The sequence below is a fragment of the Hemicordylus capensis genome, chromosome 6, assembly GCF_027244095.1.
Source record: "Hemicordylus capensis ecotype Gifberg chromosome 6, rHemCap1.1.pri, whole genome shotgun sequence".
NCBI lineage: Eukaryota > Metazoa > Chordata > Lepidosauria > Squamata > Cordylidae > Hemicordylus > Hemicordylus capensis.
In genome coordinates this window covers 145,330,632-145,344,147 of record NC_069662.1, presented here as the reverse complement: position 1 = coordinate 145,344,147, position 13,516 = coordinate 145,330,632, and the positions used below count along the sequence as shown (strand labels likewise).

General features: G+C 42.8%; 1 protein-coding gene across 28 annotated transcripts in view; it reads right to left on the bottom strand.

Moving 5' to 3' along the window:
• Positions 1-13,516, bottom strand: part of SVIL (supervillin) — a 208,902-nt gene that overhangs the window by 58,139 nt on the left and 137,247 nt on the right. For 24 of the 28 annotated variants that reach the window (XM_053261296.1, XM_053261277.1, XM_053261280.1 and 21 more), the window contains 7 exons: positions 13,157-13,327; positions 12,472-12,506; positions 9,353-9,414; positions 8,449-8,588; positions 7,654-7,749; positions 5,360-5,612; positions 3,596-4,166 (listed from right to left, as the gene is read on the bottom strand). In XM_053261296.1, the coding sequence (XP_053117271.1) occupies positions 3,596-4,166; positions 5,360-5,612; positions 7,654-7,749; positions 8,449-8,588; positions 9,353-9,414; positions 12,472-12,506; positions 13,157-13,327 (1,328 nt within the window). The remainder of the gene's footprint in view (positions 1-3,595; positions 4,167-5,359; positions 5,613-7,653; positions 7,750-8,448; positions 8,589-9,352; positions 9,415-12,471; positions 12,507-13,156; positions 13,328-13,516) is intronic. The other 4 variants (XM_053261287.1, XM_053261305.1, XM_053261303.1 and 1 more) reach the window with 2 other exon arrangements.

Genomic DNA, 13,516 nt, shown 5'->3' with positions numbered 1-13,516 from the left:
GGATGTGATGGGGAAGAAGAGAAAGAGGCAGTATAGCCAGGTTTTTCATTGATGAGCTTCCCTAGATAGGTCCTCTTTCAAGAAATCTTAAAGTATGTTACTTCTAGCAGAGGATCAGACTCTCAGACCAAGGATCCTGATTTCGTTACATATCTAAAGATGGGTCACACCTCAGCTTCCTGTGTTGTAGAAACCAAACAAAGCAGCACAGAAAGTGACAGAGGAAGTGGGATATCTTTACTCCTCCCCCTAAATAGCCCCACACTCAACTGTTGGAAGCCGACCTATATTATGCAAAAAGAACAGTCCACGCAGTTCCTGTACAGGTCACTGGCAGTTATATAGATCAGCACAGACTGAAGGACTGGGCTCCGAAAAATTATGGGGCTCAGACCTGTGAGTTAGGTACTGATTCTCTGAGTGACCAGGGCCACTGATGAGGGGAGGGAACCACAAGTAGTTCAAGAGAGGATGCAAACATCAACCCAGAATCTTCCTGGTCCATATCATCAGGTGATCCCAGGGAGCCAATCTCATGCCACTGCCTGCTAAACTACAAGGTCAGCTGCACTGCTCAGCCTGGGCAACCCCACTGTGAGAAATCACTAGATGCTCTCACACTGTTCCCTTTCTTGCTGCAGTTTCCAGACTATTTACTCTGCAGCCTGCTACCTGCCTGATGCCTCAACTGATGGGGGGGTGTACTTCGTAAACTGCACCAAATGCCAAAATCAAAGCCTCCTAGCAATACCCAAGTAATCACTGGTGTTGCATGGAAAGTCTAGTCTCTCATTTTTGAGCAAAAAAACAAACAAAACCCACTTACTGGTTTTATGAAGTACACAGGGAAATGACTTGACTAGCAAGCCAGAGCTTGCCGGTTCAAATCCTCGCTGGTATGTTTCCCAGACTATGGGAAAACACCTATATTTATTTATTTAACATATTTTTATACTGCCCAAATCTTACGTCTCTGGGTGGTTTACAACAAGATAAAAACATTAAAACATTAGTTAAAAACAAAAACAAGAAATTTAAAACACAACAATTTATTTAAAAAAACAACAACAATATTCTAAAACAACATTAAAACAATCAAAACAGTATCAGTTAAAAGCCTGGGTGAACAGATGCATCTTTAAAGACTTTTTAAAAATTGTCAGAGATGGGGAGGCTCTTATTTCACTAGAGAGCACATTCCAAAGCCTCAAGGCAGCAACGGAGAAGGCCTGTCCTTGAGTAGCCACCAGACGACCTGGTGGCAAATGTCGGGTAGCAGTGATATATGGAGATGCTGAAAGGCATCATCTCATATTGTGTGGGAGATGGCAATGGTAAACCCCTCCTGTATTCTACTGAAGACAACCACAGGGCTCTGTAGTCGCCACTGACTTGACTTGACAGGAGGTGACACTGACTTGATGGCACACTTTACTGGTTTTATATTTTATATTTATGCTCCGACTCTGCTCAGTGTGGAGTAAAATATAGTTTGATTAAGCAACACATTCTAAAACAAATAAAATGTTAAAAATTGGAAGAGCAGCTAGTCTTGTGGTAGCAAGCATGAATTGGCCCCTTTGTTAAGCAGGCTCTGCCCTGGTTTGCATTTGAATGAGAGATTACATTTCAGCACTAAGATATTCCCCTTAGAGGATGGGCCACTCTGGGAAGAGCATTTGCATGTTTGTATGCAGAAGGTTCCACCCTGGCATCTCCAAGATAGGGCTAAGAAAGACTCCTGCCTGCAGCCTTGGAGAAGCTGCTGCCAGTCTGTGTAGACAATCCTGAGCTAGATGTACTTCTGTATATGGCAGCTTCCTATGTTCCTAAGTTTGTGTTGTTGACAGCATATGGGACATTTTGTGCAATGAGGGCCAAACAAGCCTTTACGTTTCAACTCTTTGCAAGCCTAAAAGCACACAACATCAAAATGCTGAGGACTGAACTTAGACCAGTTAGGAAACACTTGAAAGAAAGTGAAATGAATTGGTTGCCAAGAGAGGGGAATTAAACAAGGTACGTATTGGTGTGCATCAATTTCATTGTTTTTGGATCCCCGTTTGTTTTCAGGACCATTTCTATTTGCTTCGAGACCTCATTTGGAGAGTCCCAACTTGTTTTCATAACCCTGGTTTGTTGGGGTGGAGTGGGGATCAAAGCCAAAAAGTTAAACATCTTACCTAGAACTGTAGCCCTCTGCAAGAGCTCTGATACAACAGCTGCATCCTGGCAGGCACCACCTTTTCTGATATAGAACACCATGCTGCTGCTGGCAGGACTAAAAAAAGCTGCCACCATTTTTTCACGATGGTGGCCATTATTTTCACCCACACTACTCTGCAACAATGCCGCATCTAAAACAATGTGCCATGGAGCAGAATGACAGTGACTGCCAGAGGGAAGCTGTGCATGAAAGCTTCTAGAGTAGGGCTACAAAACCTTGGCCCTTCAGCTGTTTTTGTTTGACTCCCATCAGCCTCAGTGGCCAATAGTGGTTATGGGAATTACAGTCCAAATCTGTGAAAGGGATGAAGTTGTGCAGGCATGTGCTACAGTTGCACAAACCCAAAATGTTACTATTTCTTCCGCTCACCTCAGAAATGAATAAAACCTGGTACAAATAGAGCTTATTTACATTGGGTTTAATTGTTCAAATTAATTTGCACAATCACTGTTGTGTTTAGTAGGTGGAGCACAGGGGCAATCATTTATGAGTCAAGCATTTAGTAGATGCAGTCGGCATATTGTAACAGCATTCAACAAAAATGTCATAAAAGACAGCAAACGAGTTTGGGTCTCACTTGACTTACTGCAAACATTTTTATTTATACCTTGTGCTGACATTTAACACACAATTTTAGACTGGGAAAACAAGAACTGCCATGATTTTAAGAAAGCCTTGCATTAGAGAAATCTCAGGGTTTATTCTTGAATCAAGAGACAAAGTTTTCATTTTAAAAAGCTGCCCATGCCAAACTATGGTCACAAAGTGAGTGCATTTTACCCTGGAAAAACCCAATTGAAATTAACATGATTTTTGTATTTGGGTATAGCTCATGTCAAAGGGCTTGCTCTGGAAAAAGCTAAAGTAGGCTAACCCCAAAATGAGATCACTAATAACTTTATATATTAAACAAACAAACAAAAACCACAGCTAATTTGAAATCAACAGCAAAAAAATCAAGTCACTATTAGCAGCTCAGGGCTACAGTATTTAGTGGATTAATAGATCAACCAGTCAGCACTTATTTTTAAAAGTTCATGTCAATACACATTTCTGAAAACCATAGGTGGCACCATCTCAGAGCGGACATTCCTCCTCCTCCTCTCACACAGGAGGAAATGCACATTAAGGTGGAGCCTGCTGAGACGTGTGTGTGTGTGTGTGTGTGTGTGTGTGTGTGTGTGTGTGAGAGAGAGAGAGAGAGAGAGAGAGAGAGAGAGAGAGAGAGAGAGAGAGTCACCCCCCCTTCAGAAGTGTTTTATTCATATGTACATGTACGCATCTTTAATGATCCAATTGAGTAAAAGTCATATACTGACTAGACTAAGATTTGTTTAGTCAGGCAACAGTCTGTAGCAAGACATTTACCTCTGAGCATCGATCTTGTCCCGATTCCCTCGAACTCCATCATTTCCTCCAAGGACTGGCCTTTGACTTCTCGTTTATCCTGCAGGATGTCAGTGACAAATTCCTTTTGTTCAGCAGGCTGATAGAGTGGCTGTGGACTAAACAATTCCCTGCTGCTTTTTCTTGGGAATGCGTATTTTGCCTCTTTGTTGTAGTCCTCTGTTTTATCAGAAACAGGATGTGGGGGCTCTTCCTCAAAGGAGCTGTGCTTTTTTATGCCATTCTCCTCACGTTTCAGGACTCCCTTGGGCCCTGCCTCTTCATGCTCCCTCGACTGTCGGCTGCTCTCTCTCATTTCCACAGAAGGCTGCCATAACTCCGTTTTCAGGATGTTTTTTAAGGAAGCGTCCACATTTTCCATTGGAGAGCAGTACCTCAAATCAGCATTATCAGCCTCGCCCACATGCTCGTCCTCTGCTGCCTTCACATGCAGATCCTGACTATAGACTGGCGACAAGGCGGATACCATGGTTGAAACTGTTGTTACAATAGTGGGGGACAAAGGAGCAATCTTCCCGCTCTCACTCTGTACCTATGCATAACGAAATGGAGCAATCCATATAGATTTCAAGCTGATAATTTACAACCACCATCGTAATAATTAGCAATGTAAACCTTTCATGGTTTTAGACAGAGAGACAGGTTAGGCCCGGGATCTTTAAAAGGAAAATTCAGAACTGTACAATGGTATGCAAGTATAATTGGCATGTATAGCACGTGCCGCTACCACACACCCCTGTGCATTTTCCTTGCCTGTGCACACATTTTCCATGATATTTAGAAGCTTACATTTGAATGGAAGAAAATTCCCAGAACTGGGAATTTGACAGCACTATTGTAGATGAATGTTATATTCATTAGTAAAGACTCTGCAGGGAGTAGCAGAGGAATCTTCAGGAACTGCCTTTGGCAGGGGAAAAGAAATAGGTGTGATTGATCAATGTCTGGGTTCTAGGGAAGCCTTGACTACTTACAGTACTTTATTTTTCTCACGGTTATGAGGCACCTTTTACTTCATCTAACATAATACAACTTTTGCATGACTTGAATTTTTGAACTGCACACAATGTGCTTTTAGAACTTCATGTTTCTGGGTTTTTGAAACTGCAAACGTTGTGTCTGCTTGTACATTAAAGAAAAGCCATGGGACAGGCAACAAACATAAGGTTCAAGTTTAATAGAATGAGTGAAAAGGAACAGAATGAGGTGGTTCCTGTCTCTCACCTCCCAGCATTTCATGTTTTCTGAAGCTACTTACAGAAGCCACTGCTAAAAGATGAATTTCGAAAGGAAGATTTATTCTTCTACTGGGAGACTGATACATTCTTACAATGAATCGCTCTCCCTGTGACATGAATATCAGATAGTGCCAAGGAAGTCAAGATGATATAGTGGTTAGCAAGTCAGACTAGGACTGAGGACTCCGCTCAAATCCTCTGGAGCTATGAAGCACTCTGGATCTTGAAGCACTCTGGAGTCTTGCGGGATTAGAAAAATGTGTCCTATGGATTCTAGGAGTCTGCTTTTGTTTATACATGCTGTGACATTGCTCACACAGCTACATCAATAAGGAGCCTGATGCTCTTGTGAATACATCTTGGGTCCAAAACCCTATAGAAACTTACTTGAGAGTTAATCCCCACTGAACGCCGTGGAACAGACTTCTGCCAAGTAAACATGCATGGGACTCGTCTGCTAGAAAAAGAAAACGTTCCCCACACATACCTGCTCAACTTCTCCAAGTGTGACAGGCTGGGTTTGGTAACGTGTATTTAGTCTCCTTTGTCTAAGGTCCCCTCTGCTCCTAGTGAAAACTGCCTTTGTTACTGGTTGGGATAACTTGTTGAATAAGGCCATCTTTTCCGCCAAGCTTAAGGTGGAGGAATCTGGTTCCCCAGACTGGTCCTGTTCGAGGGTTTCTTTGGCTTCTTTTATTTCTTCTTTAGCTAAAGTCTTTTGCTGTGCAGATGCCTGCAACCTTAAAAGTGAAACTGGGAATTAGATTTCAGTGCCGCTAAGCAGTTAGTTTCATAGTTTGACACACACCGATGGCGAAAAGAAATCAGGAAGGCTTCAGAAAACTCAAATAAGAAGTGCTGGCAATTTGGCTATATGTAGCTGATCAGCATTACCAATTCTGACAGAACAGTTCGACAGAAAATAGCAGTTACACAGCCTCTACAAAAGCTTCCCTAAAGAAAACGTTTGCAAGCTGACATTTGGCCCCTTGAAACAACCATGCTGGCAGCCAAGTTGCCAAATCTGAAGCTTAAGCATCAATGTGCCCTACATGGAGATGCAGCTATATATAAGTGCAGGATTGAGGGCATGTGTGACACTGCTGGGACCACACTGTTCTGAACTCACGCATGTCAGCCATTTCCAGTACAACTTTTACCAGGGCTGCAGGGAGGTATGCTGCAGCCCTGCCCCTTAAAGAACCCCCACACACACACCCCTCATGGGAGTGCACGAACCAGTTCATGCACATCCCTACTCTACATTCACTCTTTTGTTTGGGATCTCCATTGGGTGGGGGTAGGGGTTGGGACATTCAAGAAGAGCTACAAGAGAGCTTCTCACATTTGTCAGAGAGAGAGAGAGAGAGAGAGAGAGAGAGAGAGAGAGAGAGAGAGAGAGAGAGAGAGAGAGAGAGAGACTCTGATTGGAGGGACACACAGCAACATTCTTTGACTCCTGTCTAGAACAAAGTATGCTGCAAGGAGCTTGACAGAGATGGCCAGGAAGATTGGAACTAAGCAATGTCACAAGATGCTCTCTGATGTTTGGCCTTTGTAACCACTTGCTGGGCTACATCAATCTCATCACCCCTCTTCCCTCTATAAATACAGCACCTCACTGAGTTCTGAGTGAGGAAGAGGCCAGAGGCTTGGGAACTGTAGAAATTCAAAAAGAAGGAAAGGGTGGGGAGACTCTTTGAGCACAACCCACTCAAATTCAAATCATAATGTGGTTATCAAACCTAAGTCCGCAGCCTTGGGATTCTATAATGCTTTGGTATTCATATCTTAACAGATCAGAAGAATAGCCATGTTTGTCTGCACGTACAAAAAACAATACACCAGCAGAAAGACTGACGAAGTGGGCTCTTATCCACAAGCGAGCTGATCATCATAAATTTGTTAGCCTTTACAATGTCACAGGTCCTTGTTGCTTCTTCAATCGTGTTATTTTCCAGTCCTGCCCTATACATCTTGTCTTTGTAATTTAAAGATTAGGTGAGCTAAACATGACTGAAGCAAGCAGATGAATGTAGGCTTACACCTATAGGTGGTGAAATTTCTAATCCTTCCATCAATTCTGCAAGCTCAATTTGGAGAAAGACAAAGAGGAGGGTGCTAGTTTCTTCATCTCCAAATAAGACTGTATTTCTTGACTTTCATTAGAGACACAAAAGGTTTGATCAGGTTAACATGCATTTCTTTCCTCTCCTTAGAGGGAAAGAAATATCCTCCTCTAGGGGATTCGAGGACTTTATACCCTAAAACAGAAGTAGGCAACCTTGGCATTCCAGCCATATTTTAGTGTGGCTGGGTATATGGGCAGTGTTCTCTCTAACGTTTTTCATCTGTGTGTGGAATGAGTTTTGTTCTGGGTGGCAGTACCAAGGCAGTGTGCACACACATGCATTCAGAGTGGGGCCTTCCTGATTCAACCTGAGTGGGATCTAAAATTAACTGAGCGGACATTAAAAAACTTGTGAGCTCACGCATACATGCACGCCTTAGAGGGAACAATGAATGCAAGTTCTAGTTCAACAACAGCTGGAAAGCCGAAGTTACCTACCCTCGCTCTAAAAGAAGTTGTTAACCCTAATTAGAAAGATTCTGAATGAAACATTTAACAAGCAAAGTGATCTATTGCTTTTAAGCCAAAGAGCGCTAAATATAACAAGTAAACATATGTTTCAAGTTACATCACACTGCTTGCTTTTATAGATGCATTTGACAGCAATGACCCTTGTGCTCCCTGTAACATGCAAGTTGTGTCCCAAGTACCTGGTAGGATGTACAGTGCTCTTAACTACAGAGGGATTAGGTATTCTTGTCACTAGATTGTGGGTATTCACAGTACATGAGGCAGGGGTAGATTCACTTTAAAAATAGCCAAGGAAAAGAAAAAAGAAAAATCACAAGGAGAGATAAGAGAAAAGCATTAAGAAAAGCACAGTGTTATCTACAGAAAAAGACAAACAATAATATTGTTCCAATTAAAGGTTTGACTTCTTAAAAATGAAAAAAAAAACGCACACACATTGCCAAGCTCTACATGTTGTTAAATGAAGATATTTGAAGACATGCCCATAAAACTAAACTAGTGTTCATATTCCCAAATATTTTTAAGATTTTGACTGCAGGACATTACCAGTGCTTTGCAGGAAGTTGTACAAAAAATATACAGAAATGAAGGGTATGAATTACTGTCAGGATGCACATGTTCAGGTTCTCTCATTCTAGTAGATTCCATAATTAAACTGTGCAGAGTTCCTCAAGACAAAAAATTTGTTTCACTTGGCTTATAAACCAAAGCTGCTATTAACTCCTCCACTACTGTCCTCTATATTGCTTCATCAGCATTTTTCCAGATTACAGTTCATGCAGTTTGCCCTGCTCTGTACCCCTGGCAAGAAACGGTATAGCTGTTTCTCTTCATGCCTCTCCATACGTTTTCTCAAGAAAAAAAGGTTAGCAACAAGCCTTTTCTTAACTACTAACTCATAAAATGCTTCATGAATGAAAAGTAATCCTGCAGTTAAAAAGCTAAGGGGGTGGCAGAGCCACCCCAGGACTTACGTAGCTGCGATGACCACTTCTTCGGTGGTAATGGGTTGCGTGCGTGACCTATCCTGCATTCGCCTCAGCCTTCTTTCCACGGCCGAATTTCTTGAACGAGGTTTCAGAATATTTTTTCCATCAAATGACTTTTCCATTTCCTGGAACCAGATGCACACCAGAATTAACCATCTAAGTGGAAGGAAGACTACTAGAACAAGTGGCATATACTTCAGCATCCTACAGCAATCTTGGGTAGAAATTCAAATCTGAGATGCCAAAAGGGAAGCAGCACAGCAACCCAAACCCTTGAAATACTAACACAGACATCTACACATCTCTTACTCTGATAGTAGTTAGACTCCATGAGAGCACTGTAAGATAGTCCCCTTAGGGGCTGGAGCTGCTCTGGGAAGAACATTTAGGTCCCAAGTTCCCTCCCTAGCATCTCCAAGATAGGGCTGAGAGAGATTCCTGCCTGCAACCTTAGACAAGCTGCTGCCAGTCTGTGTAGACAATACTGAGCTAGATGGACCTATGGTCTGACTCAGTATATGGCAGCTATATTCCTATGTCCCAAGAATTAGTTCTTACGTTTTATTCTAATTTAATCAATTAGCATCCTTGCCTCCAACAGTCCATACCATGAAAGTATATTTAGTTTACCAATGAAGACCACACTCCAGAGGCAAATGCACCATCCATAAGGACAGACAGCCCAAATATTTTATTTTCAAGCAGCTTTCTGTATCGACACACTAGTATAAGTCAAGCTTAAAAACCAGTCCTGGGGGTAGAGAGCTAGTGAAACATATGGGGGAAGCCTCTGACATATTTGTGTACATGCCTGTCATAGTATTGAGGGGCCAAAGCTCAGTATGAAACGACAAGAGAAACCCCATCTATTGAGAAATAGGCCACTTACCCTGAAAAGCAACCTTTTTGCCGCTACACTCAACTTGGCTCGCTCATCCACTTTCTCTTCATCTACAGAAGACAAAGGACATAGCATTGTTGTATCTCTAGATATTTCGGAGAAACTTTCAAAGCTTTTTAATGCTGGAAGCAGTAGCTTACCTTTAATACTCAAGTAATCCAGAGACATGCTTGGCAAGGGAGTACATAAGCAAGCAAAGGTCTGTTCTGCTCTGAGCAGGGCAGAAACATGGCTTTTTAATGAGAATCTTAGCTGCAGTATGTTATACAATCCAATTTTAGAGCAGTGAAATAATTCCCACTATAAGATACATGCTAACATGAAAAGGGCTTTCCCAGGACCTAGTTACTGAAACCAGGGGTGTAGCTAGGGGAGAGGGGGCCCATGTTCACCCCTCTCCTTGGCGGCACCTCAGAGTGAGGAAGAGAATGAAAAAAACAGGAATGGGTAGAGCGGGGGGGGGTGTCCCTCTGGATTTTGGGGGCCCAGGTTCTTTGAACCCATCAGCTCAATTATAGCTATACCACTGATTGAAACAAAGAAGATATTATCTGGTTTGTACCTGGAATTTATACTCAGAGAATAGGTTGCTTTCCTGTAAATGATGATACTTGAGTGGTCATCTGTGCAGTCCTATGGGATGCAATATCCCCATACCATAACAGTACATGACCAACTGGGCATGACCCATGCCTCCTTCCTCATTCCAAACAGACTAGCACAGTGGAAAAAAGGAGATTTATTGAGACCAAGATCTCACTGGTTAGCAGTCAATGAAAACTAGATTTTTTTTAATAGATGCTACATCTGCGACGGCCAAAGAAGCACTGAGAGAGGCAGGACAGGTCACACCCAGTTGGAGATGTGATGGAGAGTCTCCCACCAGCACTTGAGGCTCTAGAAAGTTCCAAAAGATGCTCTGAGCAGGTGTAGATCCCACAGGTGTGAATGCACAGAGAACATGAAGAAGCAACTACATACTAGTTGGACAGGAAGTCTAGAAAACCCTCTATCACCCCCTCATGTTCTAGTAAACATGTTTCCTAAACATGCAATTAAAAAGCAAGGCCTCAATCCTTTAAATCAAGAAATTCCAGTTCCCATCTTGCTTTCTAGTTCACAAAGCCTTATCTAGTTTATTATTGGACGTTACCAACTGGTGAAGAATCTACAAGTCATCAGTAGATATTAATTTTGAACCAAGTGAAATATAAGGTTTTTAATGCCCTGCAGTATTAATTCAGGAGCTGCTAATGTTAAAGATTATCTTCAGCATGTAAAGAATTAGACTCCAGAACAGTTCTTGCATTGCAGGGGCAGAGTGGGTGGGCAACACTGTCATGGAAAGTAACCCCACTGCTGATTCCTCCCACATGACTCCCAGGTTAAAACATTTCTAGAACAGCTGGGGGTGGGAAGTGGAGAAAGAAGAGAGGCAACCACATTGCATCTGCATCTTAAGAACCAACAAAATATTCAAGGGCAAGATAGGAGAGCGATGCCATCTAAACATCCATTCCCTGCTTGGTTAAACACTCTTATATATAAACATCGAAGAAAGCAACAAGTGTTTGCCCTGCACTGATCCCACAAACCTTGCTGCTGTTCCATTATCCTAGTCAGATAAATACAATGTGAATGTTAAGAATATACAGCTCATAGAAATTACTAACTGGGCTGGGTGCAGAGCATCTGCACCTCCGGCCGGCCCAGCCCACACCACTGTTCTTCCTACCCCCCAACGCCGGCATACCCGGTCGCTCACCCCACTCCCCACGCTTTCTGATGGGTCGGCTGGCCGGCCTGCTTCTTCTCCCCACCCTACTCCTCCTTCCGCCACCTCCTCCCGGCAGGTGGCCAAGCCAGATCAGCCCGCTGCCACCTCCTCCAGCGGGTGGGCCAGGCTAGCCCACCACCACCTCCACCTTCCTCCGGTGGCCAGGCCAGGCCAGGTGGCCACTGCCTCCTCTGGCCCAGTGCCAGGCTGACCCACCACCTCCTCTGGGCCAGACCAGGGCCAAACTGGCCCACTGCCATCGCCTTCCTCCCGGTGGCCAGGCCAGGCCGGCCCATTACCGCCACCTCCGGCTCAGGCTGGCCCGCCTCCTCCTCATCCTCCGGGCCAGGCCAGATCGGCCCACTGCCACTACCACTGCCTCCCATCCTGTCGCTATCTCCCAGGCAGCTGCTCTCATGAGAGCTGCCACACATGGGATTAGCAACAGGTATGCCTGGGAGAAATAAATATATAGATTGGAAACCCTAAAACATCAGTGACACTGAAGTTCAGTACTCACTCATCCCTGCCTTATAAGCTTCCCAGTTGGTTGTATTATGTGATACCCAACTATGTGATACCCAAAAGATACTTTTGGGACTCGCAACAATAACCTAAGGAGCTTAAGATTCTGTGGAAGATACAGAGCTGCCTTGATAGCTTCTTCAGTGAGCAAAAACTGATGGGGCACACAGTCACTACACATTACATTCAAATCAGACAGAAAAACAAATACGGACCAGAAAGAATTTGCCCTTCCTCTGGTTGCTCACACTCACACTCAATCTGTCAGAATGCCTAGCTCATATTTTGATAAATTCATTATAATGATTAACCAATAATACAATATAGATATTCGAATCCCCGCTGGCATGTTTCCCAGACTATGGGAAACACCTATATCGGGCAGCAGTGATATAGGAAGATGCGGAAAGGCATCATCTCACTTTGCACAGGAAGAGGCAATGGTAAACCCCTCCCTGCATTCTACCAAAGAAAACCACAGGGCTCTGTGGTCGCCAGGAGTCGAGACTGACTCAGTGGCACAACTTTAATACCACAGGCATTCATTTTGCTTGGAAAGGAAAAGCCTAAGTTGAGATAAAGTATATGTTCTCTGCAGGCACATATATCTCCTAATCAAAAGCACTGTATCTGTGGCAGTTCAGAGAACCAAATTTGGTTGAGGAGCCCACAGCTGCTGACCCGTTAGTGTAGGGATGCCCAACTTTGGTCTAGCCACTGCAGGGCAAGTTGGGCACTGCACTTTAGTATAAAGGTTTGACTATACAAGACCTAAAATAACCCATGAATAGAAAAACACTCTTACCCTCAGGAGCTGGCATTTCTGGACTGAATGCAGACCTATGGAGATTTTACAAAGGAAAACACAAAATTAGCTATGATGAAAAACTAGGCCACAAACCCCTTAAACCTAAACATGTTCAAAAGGAAGAGTGAATAGGTCTCAAATGAGAACTTTTAAAAAAAATCTCAATAATTTCTTATTACAATGACTCAAAGCAAGATGGCAAGCAATTACAGCCAAGTGTAAGTTGCATGAAGAAGAATGTCAGACAACTCACAAAGAAGGTTAAAATTTAAAATGTTCTGCCAATTTTTATATGCAGCACTGACCTTTGGCTTAGAGTCTATTAGATAGTTGTAAATAAATCTTACCTTAGACATTTTTTATTTTACTTTAGACATTTGAACTATTTTTTTAAATCACATATAGATGCATTTTGGTCTGTTACAATGGAAAGTAGCTACTTTGGAGCAAAATCTGAACTTTAAAAAACATTAAATTAAAAGTCAGCCAAATTGCATTATTACTTTAACTGATTACTTTAACTGAATATAACTTGCATACAGAAAAAAAAAATTCAAGACTTTGGAGAAACTAGACTACTTGAATTATTGCAAAGTATCATTTAAAGGCCTTCAGAGTACATTCAATGATATTTCTTTCTGGAAAACACTACTACAGTGTGCTCAGCTATACAAATGCCTACCTATCTGTTTCCTTTCGCTCTGCTGAAGTTATAGGCTGAGTCCTAAATCTCTCAGAAGTCTTTCTACTTTCCCCAGGAGAAAAATAGCGTCTTGGCCTTCGTGACCCTCTTTCGCGTTCAGCATTGGCAGACAAATCAGTACCTGATGTTGGCATCTCAAACTGAGATTCACTTTTTACCATGACAGAAAGTGCAGAGAGAAGAAACAAATAAAATAGAATTGAGAGGGGGAGGGAAGAGAGAGTGCGCGCGCAATGAAGGACAAATATAAAGCATACCATAAAATCAGTCCATTATAGATCACTCTGCATGCTCCTAGAACACCATGCACAGAAAAAGGTACAAGTCATTCCATTTCAG